The sequence below is a fragment of the Heloderma suspectum genome, chromosome 1, assembly GCF_057233095.1.
Source record: "Heloderma suspectum isolate Gila_16-S chromosome 1, 16-S_ref, whole genome shotgun sequence".
Taxonomy (NCBI): Eukaryota; Metazoa; Chordata; class Lepidosauria; order Squamata; family Helodermatidae; genus Heloderma; species Heloderma suspectum.
Window position 1 is genome coordinate 97,821,447 of NC_139458.1, and position 18,192 is coordinate 97,839,638.

Consider the following 18,192-nt stretch of genomic DNA (forward strand, 5'->3'; position numbering starts at 1 on the left):
GACATCTGAACCCAGCAAGGGTGGGTGGCCGGGGTTATTTTCAAGCCACCCTGAAACAGCTACCCAACCTAGCTGGATTCTGATGTCATGACAACCTGCACCCAGGGAGAGTAATTATGATACTTATTTCATGACAGGCATGTGCAGGGAGGGAAAACAAGCCACTTTGGCTTGTTTTCCCTCTATGATCGTGCAAACCAGCGAGGTACACAGCAGGGGTGGCTTCTAAACCACATCACAACCCCTACAACAAACCATGGATTGTAGAGTGGTTTAGAAGCCACCCCCACCGCACCAGGTGTGGGCATCACAATTATTCGCACCATAACACATCCCAGGTAATTAGGCAAATGATGGGCAGCACACGTGGGGGCAGGGAAAGAAGCCATGGTGGCTTCTTTTCCCCGGTGATTCTCCAAACCTGGCCACTGAGTCTATTCAAGCACTGCATTGGGAAGAAGCATCAGGTACAGCATAAAGTGTACCATTTTAATCAAGCTGTATGTGTTCATCTGTACACAGGATCACCTGGACCCCATGATCCATGTCTGGTTTGGAAAGAAGGAGATTGATTCTGGCGTTTAGGAGAACCTACGTAAAATAAACACAGTCCAATTCAAATGTTACATTCTAGATCAGGCAAGGGCCAGGACATTATGCGCAAGCTTCAAGCTCACTCCCATGGCTAGCACACTGATTGTATGTGTAAAGTAGTGTATGAACAGGCTCGCTTGTCTACCAATCACAAATTTATAAACACTACATAAACAATAGCCAAACCATACCTCTTTAACTTTGTGTTTGTCAAGTTCATCAAACAGCAACTGAAACTGAGCAGCTGACAACCCTCCTGGAGGATATGACTCAAGCTTCTACGAATGCAACAGAAACAAGTAGTTAACACACCAATTTCAGGCGTGAGCAAAGACAACACATTTCAATATGTACAATAGCAGCTCATGAATTGTATCCTTCAATATAAACTAAATGCAACGTCTACTTAAATAAAAATATGATTCCTACCCCGATGATTGCTTCCTTGCAATAGGAATCCATTTTTACTTTCCGGAGAACTTGAGCTAAGGCCTCAGATTGGACACACAAGCTATGTAAACAAAAGCAAAATATGTCAGTAGGAATCATTCATCTTCTGTCCCAGATTTCCACCCACACCCCAAGTGCGAAATCTGGAAAACTGTAGTGCAGCCTTAGCCATTTAAGATTTCGTTTACGTACATATTCTTATTGAGAGAAGTCTCTTTCAGAGAGCAAAGAACTTCAAATGCAGCCCGGATTCCTAAGCGTCTCCGGAAAAGTGAGGACTGAACTGATTTCTAAAAATGAAAGAAAAAATATCCCTCTTTAAATACAGCAGAAAGATATAGGCACTGAGAACAAGAGAAACTAGAAAAGGTTCAACTTGTTTCAAAACTGGAGGAGGTGTTTATTGGAAGAGCTCCTGCTTCCACCGGGGTCCTCCAGCTGTTTGTTTCCCCACCCCTCTGAGTAATTACTATAAAGCTGGTGCCTTGCCAAAGGCTGTGAGCTGAAAGGCAAGTACCAAAGATCTCCTGGCCTGTCGCACATAGCCTGAGCCCAAGCCTGGGGCTTCTGAATAGCAGCAGTCCATCCACCTTGAGCAAGAGAATATCAAGAGCCCGAACATGTCATCAATAACACCATTTAATGTGCTAAAACAAAAGATGCTAAGTGGTTACCATTTCAGAATGATTTTTGACAATGAAGCAACACCTGCTCCATAAAGATAGCCCAGATGGTAGTAGTACTCCCCAGCAAATATCAAAGTATGTTATTTCCCCCGTGCCCAACTCTTGATGTATGTACATTTTCATGAAAAGAAGGGTGGAAGACTTGAAGGAAATGCCATCAGAGGACTGTGCTGTACTTCAAGAAGAACATAACTAGCAGCGACAAGTGTGGGTGAGTTCATACATGCACATTACTCATTCGATAACTGCGACATCAAGGGAGAAGTTGCATGTGTCAAACAGTCGATAAAGACAAAACCACAGATGAAAATCTCTTATTATATCACCACATAGCACTACAAAAAATAATTTTTCATTGAAGACAGTTCATAGATTCATCTGGACAGCTGTCAGCTAATGTGGTATTAAAATATGTATATGCCTGGTTGCACCAACCCTACAACGTGGGAAGACAAACTGCAGGGGGGTTTCCCAGAAGTCACTTTCTGCTACACAAAAAGCCCTACAATTCCCCACCCACCCACCCTGTTAATGGTTAGGGGGGTTGATTGGGGCAGGGGAGGGCAAATCTAAGCCTTGTCTACAACGAAAGAAAAGAAAGATTCTAACACCATATACAAATGGCCTCTGGTTGAAAAAATGCTGCCCAGATCAAACGTTAGCATATAAGGAACACAGGAGTGCATAGTACAGAATTCTAAGAAGCTGAAAAAGAAGATCTATTATGAAGAGGAGGCATGAGGGAATTGTGTTGTAAAGAGGAGGTTGCAGCCACTTATTTGTTCTTTATAAATGCCACCTTTTGGGCCCACGAACTAAAAAGGCACCATTGCTTTCCTTGACCATATTGCCAGAAGCCTTTATTCTCCTTCTGCTGATGAGTATTTCAAAGCCAAGTGCAAGATGAGCCTCTCTTCTTCTTGCACATACACAGCTCTGTCAACCATTACCCTGGGGCGTTTGCTCTCCATCATAATCCCCAGCAATGTTTGTGATAAGAATATCTCACAATGAGTACAAATACGAAGTTTCCCCAAAGTGTAGCATTTTGTGATTGAGGCGAGGTATGCAAACTGCATGCAGGTATACTTTGGTATAAAAGTGCTAGGACGGTGCTTTGGGGTTTAAAGCAACACCCATTCTTTGCAATTAAAATATCCAAGTTATAGGGCTGGGAGATAAGAGCATCTCCTTGGGAAATGCTTGCTCATGGTTTTGGTCTTTCAAGTGTTAGAAGGTATGATGGCCTTCACACACATGTATGCACACACAGAAACACTACTGCAATGTGCGTGTGAATACCACAACTATGTATATGTGGGAGGCGGTTAATCATGTAGGTCTTGCACACCCAATTGTCTCTGAATCCAGCTCATTCACACACACATAGCACAAGCATACAAGGTAAGACTATGGAGAAGAGGCCCACATGCGTGTGAGAAGAGGGCTATCCCATAGCTGTACCTGCCTGTACCATAGTCAAGTTCTTCTACCACTCCAGTGATCCTGAGGAATGTTCAAGTGCCCCAACAGTAGGAATTTTCTGCACAGTAGCCTGACATATGATTCAGCATTTTAAGAACGATGATTAACATGCAACAATGCATTAGTTAGGCTTGACTCACCAGAAGATATCCGCGAAACTGATTGTATATTATTGCCGTAAGCAAGTTCATTAGAAATAAGTTTCCTGTAAGAAAAGAAAATGTATTCTCTAACTTGCAGGCAGAGTGTTTTGGCTAGAGAGTACCCTCTTCCAACCTTTTTCAAGCCATTAGCCACTACGGTCTCCTCCACTGGGATTGTCCTGTGCAGGTTGTACATCCCTTGTCCTTTCCTGACTAGCCTCTCCTTCCTCAGGGTTGTTCTTTGTACTCTGCTGTTCCTCTTTAAATGGGATACTGCACAATGCTGCTAAAGGCAATCCACATATTTTAAGAAGCGTCATACCATGAGACTACCCAATCAATGGAGTCTCCTCCATGACCCACCACCAGTGCTCACCGTGGCTTAAATAAGCCATGGTGGGTTGCAGCATGTGCTGGCAGCCGTTGTGAATATTCAAGCCATGGCGGGTGGTCATCGTGGCTTATTGTGACATCTGAACCCAGTGAGGGTAGATGGCTGGGATGGTTAACAAACCACCCAGCAGCCCTACAACAAAGCTGGATTCTGAGTGGTTTGTTAACCACTCAAGCCACCCACCCTCGCCAGGTTAGGATGTCCCGAGAAGCTGCACCTGATAAGGATAATTAGGGAAATCAGCCAGCATTTGCAGGGGTGGTTAATAAGCCACCATGGCTTATTAACCACCCTCATGTCATCCAAACTCCATCAGTGAAAAGACAGAGATTGCTCTTGGAAGTGGTCACAAGCATGTTCACAAATAATCTGGCACAGCCCACATATGTGAGCAGGGCCTGTATGAAAATGGCAAGCTTTCTATTCATCATGGGACACCACTGAAAAGTGTGAATGCTCAGTGAAACCAGAAGAAATGAGATAGGCAGAAATTTAAATACACCTGACAGGATTGCATACTAATTCTACCATATGCTGAAAACGTCCTTTCAAGATGTTGCACATCATCACTATATAGATATATATTGCACCTATCATCTCACTGCTTCATTCTCTGCTCCTGTTAGAGCCTCTTCCTTTCTCCATAGTCCCACATAAGATCAAACACTTAGCCCTTCCTCTAGGAAGGCCAGAGGACCCAAGGAGAGGGGCCAGATACTGTCTTCTTCCAGGAACCCACTCTCTCCCCAGGTCACTTGGTTATGGTCTCCAATGACTCAGTCTTCTCTTACTTCCAGTTTTGCCTTCTTCAGGAGCGGAGTCTTCCTTGGCTGCCTTCTCCCATTTCTTTTCAACCTCCCTACTGCACTACATATGTCAGTATGGAAAACTCTCAAGAGTTTTCCAGAGGTTCTCAAAGCTCTCTGAGGCAGAGAAATACACCCCAGTTGCCCAAGAATCCAGCCAATGCTTCGTTCCCTGCTGAAGACAGCAGGCAGGTTGTTGCACTCCTCCCTGCCCAAGACTGGAGCCTCACAACAGCACATCTCGGTTGCCACAGCAAACAAGAATCCACTCCTTCATTGTCCCTGTGCTGCAGCCTGTCAGGGCTCTTCAGTCTCACCTTTGCAAGCCACCCGGTTTTGATGCACATTTTATTAAAACCACGATGTGTTCCTCCTGCCACCCCACAGTTCTCAAGATTTAACTTGCACATTTTATTAAAACCACGATGTGTTCCTCCTGCCACCCCACAGTTCTGAGTCATTATACAGAGATAATTAAAAACAAAAGTTTGCATTTAATGACTTGCTAAGGAATTTATATTTTATTCAAAGGAACAAGCAACTCACCTATTACAGTGAAGAATATAAAGAAGATGCAATACGCTCGATTCTTAGAATAGGCAGGAATCATCACTGTACAACAGCACAAAAAAAAAAGTTTAGAAATGTTGGGCCTGAAAGTAATAACACACATGTAAAATCCTGAAGAAGAAAAAAGAGAGAGAGACAGTGGCCTGGTTCACATGATCACTGCAGCTTAAACAAGCCACAGTGGTTTATTTAAGCTGCGGTGTGTGGGGGGTACCATTTGCCTAATTATCCACCCAGGTGCAGCTTGTGGTGTCATCCAAACCTGGTGCCACAGCTTATTTGAGGGGGTTGTTGTTCAGTCGTTAAGTCGTGTCCGACTCTTCGTGACCCCATGGACCATAGCACGCCAGGCCTTCCTGTCCTCCGCTCTCTCCCAGAGTGTGCTCAAGTTCATATCTGAGGGGGAACAACCTTCAAATAACCCATGGCCTGCTGTTGGGTTATTTGAGGGTTGTTTTCCCCCAAACAAGCCATGCTGCCTGGGTTCAGACAACACAACAAGCCACGCCCAGGCAGGTAATTAGATAGATGCTCCCTGGCATGTGCCACTATGCACCACAGCTTAAACAAGCCACTGTGCAAATCGGATCAGACCAGCAGACATAGCTTCTGCGAACAGGCCAATGTGGAAGTGTATTCACCACTAGTTAAGATTTACAGCCTTATTAGCCCGATCGAGCTCAGAGTGAACCTGGACTTCTGATTTTTGCCAGATTTGCACAGCACTAATTGGCCAGCCCTTGTGTCAGTCACAATGCCAACGTCCCCCTCTCTCCAAACAGTGTTTTACAGTGTTAAAAAAAAACCCAAACACACACTAATGAACACCACTGGAGTAATGGTAAATTTTGAAGTGTAGGAGCAGACCATGACAGCATCCCCAGCTGTGCCCCCAGGAGAATCCATAGCCGTACCCCCAATATATCATTATTTCTATTCTGCTTTTCTATTATATATAATCAAAGGATCTAATGCTCTGGTTAAAAATGCCACCGTAAAACAGATATTCAAAAACAAACAAGTAAAGAAAACCTCATAATTCCAGGCCATGCATTGTATCCAGTGGTATGATTCCATTAGTGCAAAGCTTCTACAGCTTCCAAAACCCCGTTTTTATCCCTGTGCAAGTGTCAAATCCAGTTCTTTGATTCTTCTTGTGCAAGCTGTTGTACAAGCCATTGCATCAGGCTTTGCACAGCACCTTCCATAAGCTATCATGCAAGCTGTTGCACAAGCTGTTTCACAAATCATTTCACAGGGCAATACACAACTCCTTACAACTTCATTAGATCAGGTGTTGCTTGCACAATTTGTGCTAGTTCTGATAGCGATTGTACAATGCAGTTTTTCCCTTAGCATAACATTAGATATAACTCCATGATTGCAATCCTGTGCATAGTTACCTGGGAGTAAGTTCCATTGAACTCAGTGTTGCTTAAGCTCCAATTAACTCAGTAGTGCTTGGTTGTGACTGCATAGGTTCAAATCACGAAACTGACTGAGATTTAACAAACTATCTTCAATCAGCTGAAATGCAACCTTTAGTTTTTAATTAAAAATGCAAATAATCTTGCAAAGAGGTGTTACCATTTCCTAATATGAAGTAGGAAACCCTCTGCTCGATTATTTTCCTCATTCTCCAACTTCCTCTATGCTAACCTGTCACACACAAGAATGAAGCTTGAAAGCCTTGTTATCACCTCATTCACGTGCCACAGGCAAGGAGGGTCAGGGCCAGACCACGACATTTTGCTGCCAGAGGCAAAGAACAAGATGGCATACCCTCCCATTCTATGTACAAAAGCTGACTGGACTGGCAGATGAATTTGTCTTCACCACTGATGATGGAGCAACATCTTTCACTGCACCTGAAAGCAGCAGACTAACTTAGGGGGTGCAGGGCAGGCCACATGGCACACAGGTCTCTCCTCTAACACCTTGCTGCCCCCTCCCAGCATCTGCCACCTGAGGCGACTGCTTCACTCTGCCTAATGGCAGGGCCAGCCCTGAGGAGGGTCCATCAATTACCTTGACGCTCCATCAGATCAAGACATCCCTGCTGCTCTGAAAAACGTCCCAGAGCTGCGCTCCCCCACATTCCCCCTCCACTACACCACTGGCCAGCACCAAACAAGCATTTGATTGGATGAACATGTCAGGCACTCAAAGGAGAAAACAAAAAGCAAACAGCCTGTCTGAAGCATGGTAAGAGGCAATCAGGACTCAAGCCACAATCTGTAACTGTGACTGGATTCGGACAATCATGCAGGAGAAAGAAACCATTGTGGCTTCTCCCACCGCTCCCACGCATACTGCACACGCCGTCACCATTTGCATAATTCCCCATGCTGCAGCATGGGTTGGCATGTCGTCTGAACCCGGCGCATAGCATGGCAGGGGTAACTTCATACCCACCCTACAACCCATGATGTGTACCAGATGTCGTAGGGTGGGTACGAAGCCACTCCCACCACACCGCACATTGCATTTGGATAACATACCAACCCGCACTGCAGCACAGGTAATTATGCAAATGGCAGTCATGTGCGCAGCACACGCAGGGGCAGGGGGAGAAGCCACAGTGGCTTCTTCCCCCTATGCAATCGTCTGAACAACCCCTGTGTCTTCACAGCAGTGAAGTGTGGGGAGAGACAGAGATCACCACACAGGTAAAACAAATCCACAAGGTTCACCCCAGTTCATAGGTCTGTCTTTCTTCACCCAAAGACCACTTAAAGACAATCAGAGTGGGCCATATAAATGGTGGGGGGAAGAAGTATCACCCATGCTTCTATGGCTGAGACATGAGTGAAAGTGAAGCAATTTACATCCCCTTTACCAGGAAAGGGGGCAAACACCACTCAAAAATGTGTAAGTTTAAACAACATAATGACCTGGTTCTCTCATAATGACAATCCAGAGTTTGGTCTGAGTGTTAGTTATTGTTGAATCCTGGGTTGTCAATACATGGGAACCCTACACTATGGTTTAACTATGAGTTGTTAATCATGAACAACCCACGAAGAGAACCCACAGTTTGTTCCTGGGTTGTGAACTCTGGCTTGTTTGTGGTTAACAACCCACAGTTAAATCATAGTGCAAGGTTTGCATGCTACAACCCAGGATTCAACAACAACCCATAGTCAACACGTATTCAGGGTTGTCACTATGTGTGAACCAGATCAATGTGTAAACCCACAATTTAAAAATTGGGCCTGTTCATATTTTTATTCTGTTAACTGGAGGGAGGGAGGGAGGGAGGGAGGGAGGGAGGGAGGGAGGGAGAATATGTCCTCAGATAAGTCTACTTACCATCTGGATTATTTGCAGTTGTTAGCAGAACCAACAATGAAGTCAATGAATCTGATAAGTTGTGAAAATATCCTTGCCATTCCTTTTCCTGCTGGCCATCCTAACCATAGAGATCGAAGTCATTAGCAAAGCAATACTGAAGAGCAAATCAAAGCCACTTAAGAACCATGCACTATTCCCAATATTACATTACTGTCTAAAGTGAGTGCATGTTGCCACACAAACACACACACTAGTCTATCAGGCAGAATAGGACAGTGTGGGAGATCAAGGCCACGCAACACATGGTTATGATCCATCCAATTACTTCTCTTGCAGTTGCTTCAGTCAGACAAGTGAGTACTTCAGAAATTGTTAAGACCGGAAGACAAGTGAAATGTAAAGAAAGCAAAATATTTCTACAAGACACACCTCTAGTTTCATTTTTTCTCTTCTTTTACTAAACTTGTCCTGTTAGTCAAAACAATCTACTTCCACAAAATGGTTTCTATTGGAGCATCTTCCAAAAGTGTTCTCATTTGAGCTGGTGCCAGAATGACTAAAATTAAGCTAGGATGTAGCCATTTTCAAGTGGATATAAGATTTTATATTAAGTATGCATTATGTCCCTTAATGTGTTATTATTTTAACATTGTGAATATAAAATGGAAGATCTGCACATTATAATTCCAGATGATCAATGGAGTTTTATTTTCCTCTCATGAGGTCCAGCTGTATGTGTGGAAGGCAAATGTATGTTTTAAACCCTGTGGGGGAGTGATTTGAAATGGAGAAGTTGCAGGCAGGGAAAGGGTTATGTACCCCCTGGCAATCTCGGCTTCAGAATTCTGCCTCCCAAAGTACTAGGGCTATTTTACACAGATTTTTTCCTTATGTGCAGTCAGCCCGAGTGAATACGCTTAACAAGAATTGGCATCGAGCATTAATATATATGAACAGGATCAAATGAGGAAAATGCACAGCAAAGTTCAGCCAAGCATGAATATAGATTCAAGTAAAAGACAGTGATGAAGACAAAGATCTCCATTTTATAAAATTAAGGCCAGTTCAACACATTTATTTCAGAGTTCGTAGTTTGCATGTGGTGTCTTCACCACCTCAGTTTCAGTTTGGGCAAAATGTTATCATGTTGGGGATTTTTGGATGTGTAATTTCTCTCACACAACTCCTTGGTAGTTTTTCGAATTGGGTGCTTTCACAAAAATGCCTCCCTGTGTGACAGTGAGGTGGCAAAACCACTATGTGAAAGCTTTACTAGTGGGGTAAAAGTTAGCCCTCAGTGATAGAATGATAGACACAAGGACAAAGGAGCAGGTCAAAAAAGGTAGAAGAGAAATAGCGTTTCAGCCACAGAAAGGTAGTTGTGTTCTTGAGGAAACATGGACAAGCCCTGGGAGAATGAGAGAGGAAAGGCCACAGGCCTGTACTATGGAATCTTCCTTTATCCGTTATATCAGGAGTAGGCAACGTGTTGTAGGCCAAATCATTTGGAAGGCAATTCCTATCATTCTTCACCATTGGCTATGCTGGCTAGGGATGAGGGGAGTTGTAGGCCAAAACATCTACAGCAGGGGTCCCCAAACTTCTTGGACCCATGACACGTTTGGGAATTTGAGAAGTTGCTGTGAGCATCAGCACAGAATGGCTCCCATGGAGGATGTGGCTAGTCACATAATGGCTGCTGTGGGGGCCTGGCTAGTCAAGAGGTTTGAGGGGGGCGATAAACAGTGAGGATAGAGGCTGGGAGGGAGGGGGAAATGGAAAGAGTTGCTTCCCAGCCCACCCACATATTTACCTCACAGTTTCTCCCTGCCCCTAGTCTCTAGCCTCTCTTTCTCTCCCCTCTACCCCTTTGCTTTGCTTTCTCTTCCTGCCTGCTAAACAGCTGATCAGTGGCAGGTCCCGGAACAGGTAAGAAAACTTCGCACCCTAATGTTTTCAATTTTTTATTAACACTTTTTTTTTTGAAGGGGGCAGGGAGTAAAGGGCTGTGCAGGTATCACTGGAGGTGGCTGTGTGTCATGGTTCCCACAGGCGCCACACTGGGAACCCCTGATCTAGAGGGCCATAAGTCGCCCATCCCTGAACTATATAGTGGAAAACTATATAGAGATGTTTGGCCTTGCCTTCTCCAGCTGTCTCACAGAAGGAAAGCAAGACACAGCGATATCACCAATTTTATAGCAAATGTGATTATAGCATGAATGAGAATAAGGTAAAATTATAAGCAAAGCTATAAAGCAAGGAATAAGGGGGGAAACAAAATGATAGGACAAAATAACTAGACCTATCATAACATTATTCCGAAAACACAGGAAGATAATGGGCATTTCAGAAAGAGACAGGGTTGATGGTGGGGTTGTTTGTTTTAAGCCCAATTACATTTGCCAAAATTTCTGACAATGACTTTGCTGTCAGTCAACCATAACATTAATCGTCCATATTAGTTACCTTTGTTCGAGCAAACAGCAGCATGCCAAACATGGTAAAGAGAAACAGGTGAACAGCTAATAGCAGCATAACACTATTAGGAAGAAAATACAAAAGCCAACATTAGTTATTTCATTGAAATGCAAGGAGAATGCAGGCGGGGAGGTGCCATTTTACAATATGTGAAATAAACCAGGAGAGATCAATTAAAAAAAATAGTCTTCCTCAATTTAGGAAAATGCCTCAGCCAAGAAAATCATTACATTCTAGGTAATCCAGTCAAAAATTGGAAAGGAGGAGATGAAGTTCTGATGTACCCCTTCCTACAGCAAAGTAAAACTGCTCATCGACACCAGATCTCCTCCACTGTTAGCAAGTCTCAGCTGCACTCAAGAAACCACTAATCCACCCTCAGGGCTCAACCGCACTCCTGGGTTCCTCCCCATTTTCAGCATTGGTTCTAACATAGCCATTTCTTTGGTCTTTTCTTAATTTCTCCCTCAGAAATGGTAACACAATGTCAGGAAATAATGGCTACATTTTTCACATTACTTATGTCAGGTGTGCAGAACCTCAGCTCTGGGGGCCAAATACAGCCTGCCTGGAATCCCAATACAGGAGGCCACACCCAGATGGCCACACCCTCTCCTCACCCCACCTCCTTTCCCCAACCACCAGTTGTTTGGCAGTTTCCTGGCTTTTATCACAAGAAGAGAAATGGGTTCTCAGGATACAAGATAGAATTTATTATAAGAAGCCCAAGGCATTTCGGCCTTTGTTTTCTTATTTTCTTAAGAATTTTCTTTTCTTTTTTCTCAAGAAAAAAAGGTCGAAACGCTTTGGGATTTTTATAATAAATTCTACCTTGCATCCTGAGAACCCGTTTCTCTTCTTTGTGATCTACTTTGGATGCTCACCTCCTTCTGTTTTCTTCTGGGATTTTATGCAGTCTTCCCGCATTCTAAAAAGTTGAAATGCCTCTCCTAAGGCTTAGTTATTGGCAGAAAGAACTTAAGCTAAACTATGCTGGTGTTTTTTGTATTTCGGGCTGTCCCCCTTTGGCCTTCTGCTCCACCCACCACTTGCAGCCTCAGAAAGCTTCTCCAAAATGGAATTCAGCCCTTGGGCTGAACAAAGTTCAAGACCCTTGAGTTATGTATTCACTACTTACTGGCTGAAGGGTAATCACTATATCATTCCTTACCTTGCAATTTCTGGCAATGTCCTCTTGATGCTTTTTAGTGTCTTTTTCATCATTGAAGAGTTCTGAAGGAGGAAGAAAGGTCGAAGGATCCGTCTTATTCTCAGAGTCTAAAATTTAAAGGGAGGAAAAATCTATTTGGTAATGATGAAACATGCTAGCATTCAAACAAGAGAACCAGTCGCTTCTTAATGCATTGTCCACACAGGCTTGTCAAATTAAAGTGCAACTTTTAGTTTTGCAAAACACAGTGAGAACTGATAAAACATACAACTTTAACTCCAGTGAAAAGGTTTTTTTTATTGAACTGAAAGTTGCTAATGAAATGAACATGAAGGAAGGATATTTCCACATTTGATCTCCCATGTGATGTGGAGATGAAATAAATCACCATGACATGGCAATAACTCAATATATATAATGGAGGAGAAAAGAAAAGAAAACGATTGAACAAATTAACAGAAAGCAAAATCTTTAAAAACTACTAACAAAAAATAATTAACTATTAACCAAGATTCATGTGCATGCTCCTATTCAGGACATCTCTAAACCACAGAATGGAACCACAGAATAAGTTTACTACTATTTGGAAGAAACCCCTGCAGTGTTAATTTTCACCTGCCATTCTCCCATGACAAAGCTTCCTTGTGAAGGGGGAGACTTCACCATGTCTTGAGAAAGAATTACAAAATGAACTTTCTGCAGACCATGGCAATCTATACAATGTAGCCACAAGAGTTTCACAACAAATCCTTCCCCAAGAGAGAATGAGGGGAAAAGTTACCATGTGGTGGCTTTTTCTTGGTTAGATGATGTTATCATGTTTTCCTCGGAATAACTGAAGCTAAGTGACAAGGAAAAGAGAGTTCCAACATCACTCTCATACACGAACATATCTACAACATACTTATCAACAGCATGCAACACAGACACACATGTGGCTTCACACCTCCAGGTGCTCTTGGATGAGACTGGTTATCTAGACCTGTTTCGATCTCCTCTTAGGCCTGGTTTTGATAGAGTCAACCTGATGGATGAATTATTCCAGGAGAAGGGTAGAGTGTTTGTAACCCTGTTAATTCTCCTGGGCCACTCAGTGGCTTTTGATACCGTTGACTATGGTATCCTTCTGGATAGGCTCTCTGGGTAGGGAGTTGAAGGCACAGCGATTCCCCTCCTACCTGGAGGTGGTGACAGAAAAATTGCTCTAATAAAAAAATCCCCTAGCTTAGCTGAACCAAAGGCCAAATGGAAGAGGTGCATTTTGTACACCATCTGGAAGCCAATGGAAAGGGAAGTGCGGATTCTGAAAGCTTACGCGACGACACATTTGTTAGCTTTTAAGGCAGGCATGTTGAACCTCATTCAGCTCAAGAGTTTAATTGCCTTTTGGAGCAGTTCTCATGGGCTGCATTCCAGTGGTGGGTGGGGCTGAGGGAAAAAAGGGTGGGGCCAGGGCTGGCCCTACCATTACACAGAGTGAGGCAACCACCTCAGACGGCAGATGCTGGGAGGGGGCAGCAAGGTGTTAGCGGAGAGAGCTGAGTGCCAAGCTGCCTGCCCTGTGCCCCCTAAGCTAACTGGCTGCCTTCAGGTGCAGTGCAGGATGCTTCTCCATTGTCAGTGTTGAAGAAACAGTCCAGTCAGCTTTTATACAGGAGGAGGAGAGGGCACCATCTTGTTCTTTGCCTCAGGCAGCAAAATGTATTTGGCCAGCCCTGGGTGGGGCCAAAAATACACGCTTAAAGCTTTTACTGCCAGAAACTAAGTCCTGGGAGAGGCATTTCAATCTTTAGATTTGGGGGGGAGGGACTGCACAAAAAGCAGGGGAAACCACCAAATGATCTATGGGAAAGCTCAGGGGAAAGAGGCAGGGTCACCTGGGGAATCCTGGAGGGCTGGATTGAGACCCCAGGTGGCCATATTTGGCCCTCAGGCCTGAGATTCTTCCCCTGTTTTGGCCCCCAGACTCAAGATTCTGTGTTTTTTTCTTCAACAGGCTAACACAGACACCACTTTAAATGTCTCATGAAGAGAATAAAGGAAAAGACAGTTTGCTCCACCAAACCAGGAAGGCAGGCAGGCACCTATTTCCACCGATGTGGTGAGCGAAGAGAAGAGAGTAACTCATGCCTTCTCTAATAACTTCCTATATCTCCCCATGAGACCCATTTCACACTTTAAAGGAGCATTTATTTAAGATTTTATTTAATATTTCTCAGCCACCTTTCAAGACCGTGGTCTTCCCAAGGCACCTTACAATATAAAATCAGTACAATTCAATATCGAACAAACTGTAAAACAAACTGAAACTGAATCAATTTTAGAATAAGCCAGTTCAAACAAAATTTCAAATATCTAACAACAGTAAATGTCATAACCCCTTTCAATTAAAAGCCAGAAAGAGCAAGTAAGTTTTTATAGCCCTCTTATAAGCAACCACAGATTCTCTTGGGAGGGAATTCCAGGGGGGAAGGGGTCACCACTGATGAGACCCTATCTCTAGTACCCACCAATCTTTGTGGCAGGCCAGTGAGAAAGGTCTCCAAAAATGATCTTAAAGCATGGGTAGATTCATTCTGGGTGTAGGTGGTCCCTCAAATAACCTGGACCCAAATAGTTTGGGTCTTTAAAGGCCAAAACTAACACACTGAACTGGACCTGAAAACACTAGCAAACAGCACAGCTTGTACAGAGCTGGTGTAATGTGATCTGCCATCCAGCCCCAACAAGGATGCAAGCAGTCATGTTCTGTACCAACTGAAGTTTCTAGGTTGTCTTCAAAGGCAGCCCTATGTAGACTGTATTGTAGTAGTCCAATCTGGAAGTAACTAGGGCCTGCATTACTGAGGCTAGTCCGTTTTCCCTAGCCGACATACTAACCAAAGTTGGTAAATGGCATTCCTGGATACTGCCGCCACATGCTTTTGAAAGCAACTGAAAACTATTTTAAAAATCTGTGCATGGGTGCAGATGAGACTAACATATATCCCAATGAAAGGACAGTTCAGGCAGTGGTTTAGATTTAAAGGTTGTGCAAATGGAAGGATCTTTCTCATCCTTTCCCTCATTCTTCATGCACCTTCCAAAATCTTCTCCAGAGGGCCACTTAAAACTTTGAGAAAGCAACTAAAAAAAATCTTCTTTTTCAACCATAATCAAAGAAGTTCATGGAACACTGTTCAATCTATGGCTCACTCCCTTCAAGCCAAAGATCTAACTATTTTATTATAATCATTACAATTATATCCCGTCTTTTCCTCCAAGGAGCCCAAGGTGGCTTACATGATCCTCCTACTCTCCATTTTATCCTCAAAACAACCCTGTGAGGTAGGTTAGGCTGAGAGTCAGTAACTGGCCCAAAGTCACTCAGTGAGCTTTATGGCTGAGTGGGGACTTAAACCCAGGTTTCCCAAGTCCCAGTCCAACACTCCAGTGTGTAGCTGAGCTGTATCTTTCTTTTTACTCTAGAGTAGGTTGCATGGTCCCAATTAAGATCACGACTACCATGCACCATGAGAAGATTAAAACTCCCCCCCCCCCCACACGACACACACACAGACACAAGCCATTTGCTTCTCAAAATTCCCCAACCCCATTCAGGGGTTGAAAAAAAGAAAGAAAAAATCTCCATTCACACTACACTGTGGGTGGAGGGAGGTTTAATTCCCAAATTGGGGCCATACACACCTACTCTAAAGTACAAAAGGAAGATAAGGTTCAGCTACCCACTATGCAATTAATGTTAACATGTAGTTTGACCCTCAGTAACTCACACCCACTCACACTCCTTACCTCGTTACAGGACGAGCTCAGCGAGACAGTCCAGTCTGCAAGGGAGGCGGCTAGCACCAAGATATATGCCATCAACCACTTCGTTTTCTGAAATTCTTCCCATCCAATCAGGTAACTCTGACAAGGCAACACATTTTTGAACAGCGGCTTGGTCATTGGACTATAGGCAAAATACTTCTAGGAAAGAAAATGACTCTGATATGGGGCTAATTTCCATACACCTTTTCTGAAAATGGCCAGACCAGCCACTGGAGAAATGGAGCATTTGTTTATGTACTGGCTTTTCAGAAGAACCCCTTAGAGTGCAATCCTATGCACGTTTAGACAGAAAAAAAGTCCTACAACTCCCAGCATTCCCCAGCCAGCCTTTTGCACCCTTTCCCATTCCCAGAGCCGAGAGCCAGAACTATGTTTAAATCCATCTGTTATACAGGTAAGGGTAGGCAATTCAACCCCTTCATGGATCACTGCCTTGTTGTGGCGAAGGGGCTTGCGTAACTCAGTGAAGCCATAAGCTATGCCGTGCAGGGCCACCCAAGACAGACAGGTCATGGCAGAGAGTTCTGACAAAATGTGGTCCACTGGAGAAGGAAATGGCAACCCACTCCAGTATTCTTGCCAAGAAAACCCCATGGAACGTATCACAAGGCTAAAAGATATGACACCGGAAGATGAGCCCCTCAGGTCGGAAGGTGTCCAATATACTACTGGGGAGGAGCAGAGGGTATTTCCAAGTAGCGCCAGAAAGAGTGAAGCGGCTGGGCCAAACCCGAAAGGACACTCAGCTGTGGATGTGTCTGGTGGTGAAAAGAAAATCCGATGCTGTAAAGAACAATATTGTTTAGGAACCTGGAATGTCAGATCAGTGAATCAAGGTAAGCTGGAGGTGGTCAAACATGAGATGGCAAGATTGAACATCGACATCTTGGGAATCAGCGAACTAAAATGGACAGGCATCGGCGAATTTAATTCAGGTGACCATCATATCTACTATTGTGGGCAAGAATCCCTTAGAAGAAATGGAGTAGCACTCATAGTCAACAAAAGGGTGGGAAAAGCAGTACTGGGGTACAATCTCAAAAATGATAGAATGATCTCAGTACAAATCCAAGGCAAACCATTCAACATCACAGTAATTCAAGTCTATGCCCCAACCAATGAGGCCGAAGAAGCTGAGGTTGATCGGTTCTATGAAGACCTACAACACCTTCTAGAACTAACACCAAAAAAAGATGTCCTCTTCATCATAGGGGATTGGAATGCTAAAGTAGGAAGTCAAGAAATCACTGGGATAACAGGCAGGCATGGCCTTGGTGTACAAAATGAAGCAGGACAAAAGCTAATAGAGTTTTGCCAAGAGAACATGCTGATCATAGCAAACACTCTTTTCCAACAGCACAAGAGGCGACTCTACACATGGACATCACCAGATGGTCAATATCGAAATCAGATTGATTATGTCCTTTGCAGCCAAAGATGGAGAAGCTCCATACAGTCAGTAAAAACAAGACCTGGAGCTGACTGTGGCTCAGATCATGAGCTGCTTCTTGCAAAATTTCGGCTTAAATTGAAGAACGTCGGGAAAACCACTAAACCGTTCAGGTATGACCTCAATCATATCCCTGATGAATATACAGTGGAGGTGAGGAATAGATTTCAGGGATTAGACCTGATAGACAGAGTGCCTGAGGAACTATGGACGGAGGTCCGTAACATTGTTCAGGAGGCAGCAACTCAATCCATCCCAAAGAAAAAGAAATGCAAGAAAGCAAAGTGGCTGTCTGATGAGGCTTTACAAGTAGCTCACGAAAGAAGGGAAGCGAAAAGCAAGGGAGAAAGGGGAAGATATACCCAACTGAATGCAGAGTTCCAGAGAATAGCAAGGAGAGACAAGAAGGCCTTCTTAAATGAACAATGCAAAGAAATCGAGGAAAACAACAGAATGGGAAAGACTAGAGATCTCTTCAAGAAAATCGGAGATCTCAAGGGAACGTTTTGTGCAAAGACGGGCATGATAAAGGACAAAGAAGGCAGGGACCTAACAGAAGCAGATGAGATTAAGAAGAGGTGGCAAGAATACACAGAAGAACTATACAGGAAAGATCTGAATGTCCCTGATAGCCATGATAGTGCAGTCACTGAACTTGAGCCGGACATCCTAGAGAGTGAAGTCAAGTGGGCCTTAGGAAGCATTAATAACAACAAAGCTAGCAGAGATGACAGTATTCCAGCTGAGTTATTTAAAATCCTAAAAGATGATGCTGTTAAAGTGCTGCATTCAATATGCCAACAAATCTGGAACACTCAACAGTGGCCACAAGACTGG

General features: G+C 43.8%; 1 protein-coding gene across 3 annotated transcripts in view; it reads right to left on the reverse strand.

Moving 5' to 3' along the window:
- The window catches only part of TPCN2 (two pore segment channel 2), a 57,102-nt gene that overhangs the window by 16,194 nt on the left and 22,716 nt on the right, over positions 1 to 18,192 (reverse strand). For all 3 annotated transcript variants that reach the window (XM_084852102.1, XM_084852119.1, XM_084852111.1), the window contains 9 exons: positions 15,867 to 15,983; positions 12,075 to 12,181; positions 10,892 to 10,964; positions 8,441 to 8,540; positions 5,105 to 5,170; positions 3,356 to 3,420; positions 1,237 to 1,334; positions 1,024 to 1,105; positions 786 to 872 (listed from right to left, as the gene is read on the reverse strand). In XM_084852102.1, coding sequence (XP_084708228.1) covers positions 786 to 872; positions 1,024 to 1,105; positions 1,237 to 1,334; positions 3,356 to 3,420; positions 5,105 to 5,170; positions 8,441 to 8,540; positions 10,892 to 10,964; positions 12,075 to 12,181; positions 15,867 to 15,983 — 795 coding nt within the window. The remainder of the gene's footprint in view (positions 1 to 785; positions 873 to 1,023; positions 1,106 to 1,236; positions 1,335 to 3,355; positions 3,421 to 5,104; positions 5,171 to 8,440; positions 8,541 to 10,891; positions 10,965 to 12,074; positions 12,182 to 15,866; positions 15,984 to 18,192) is intronic.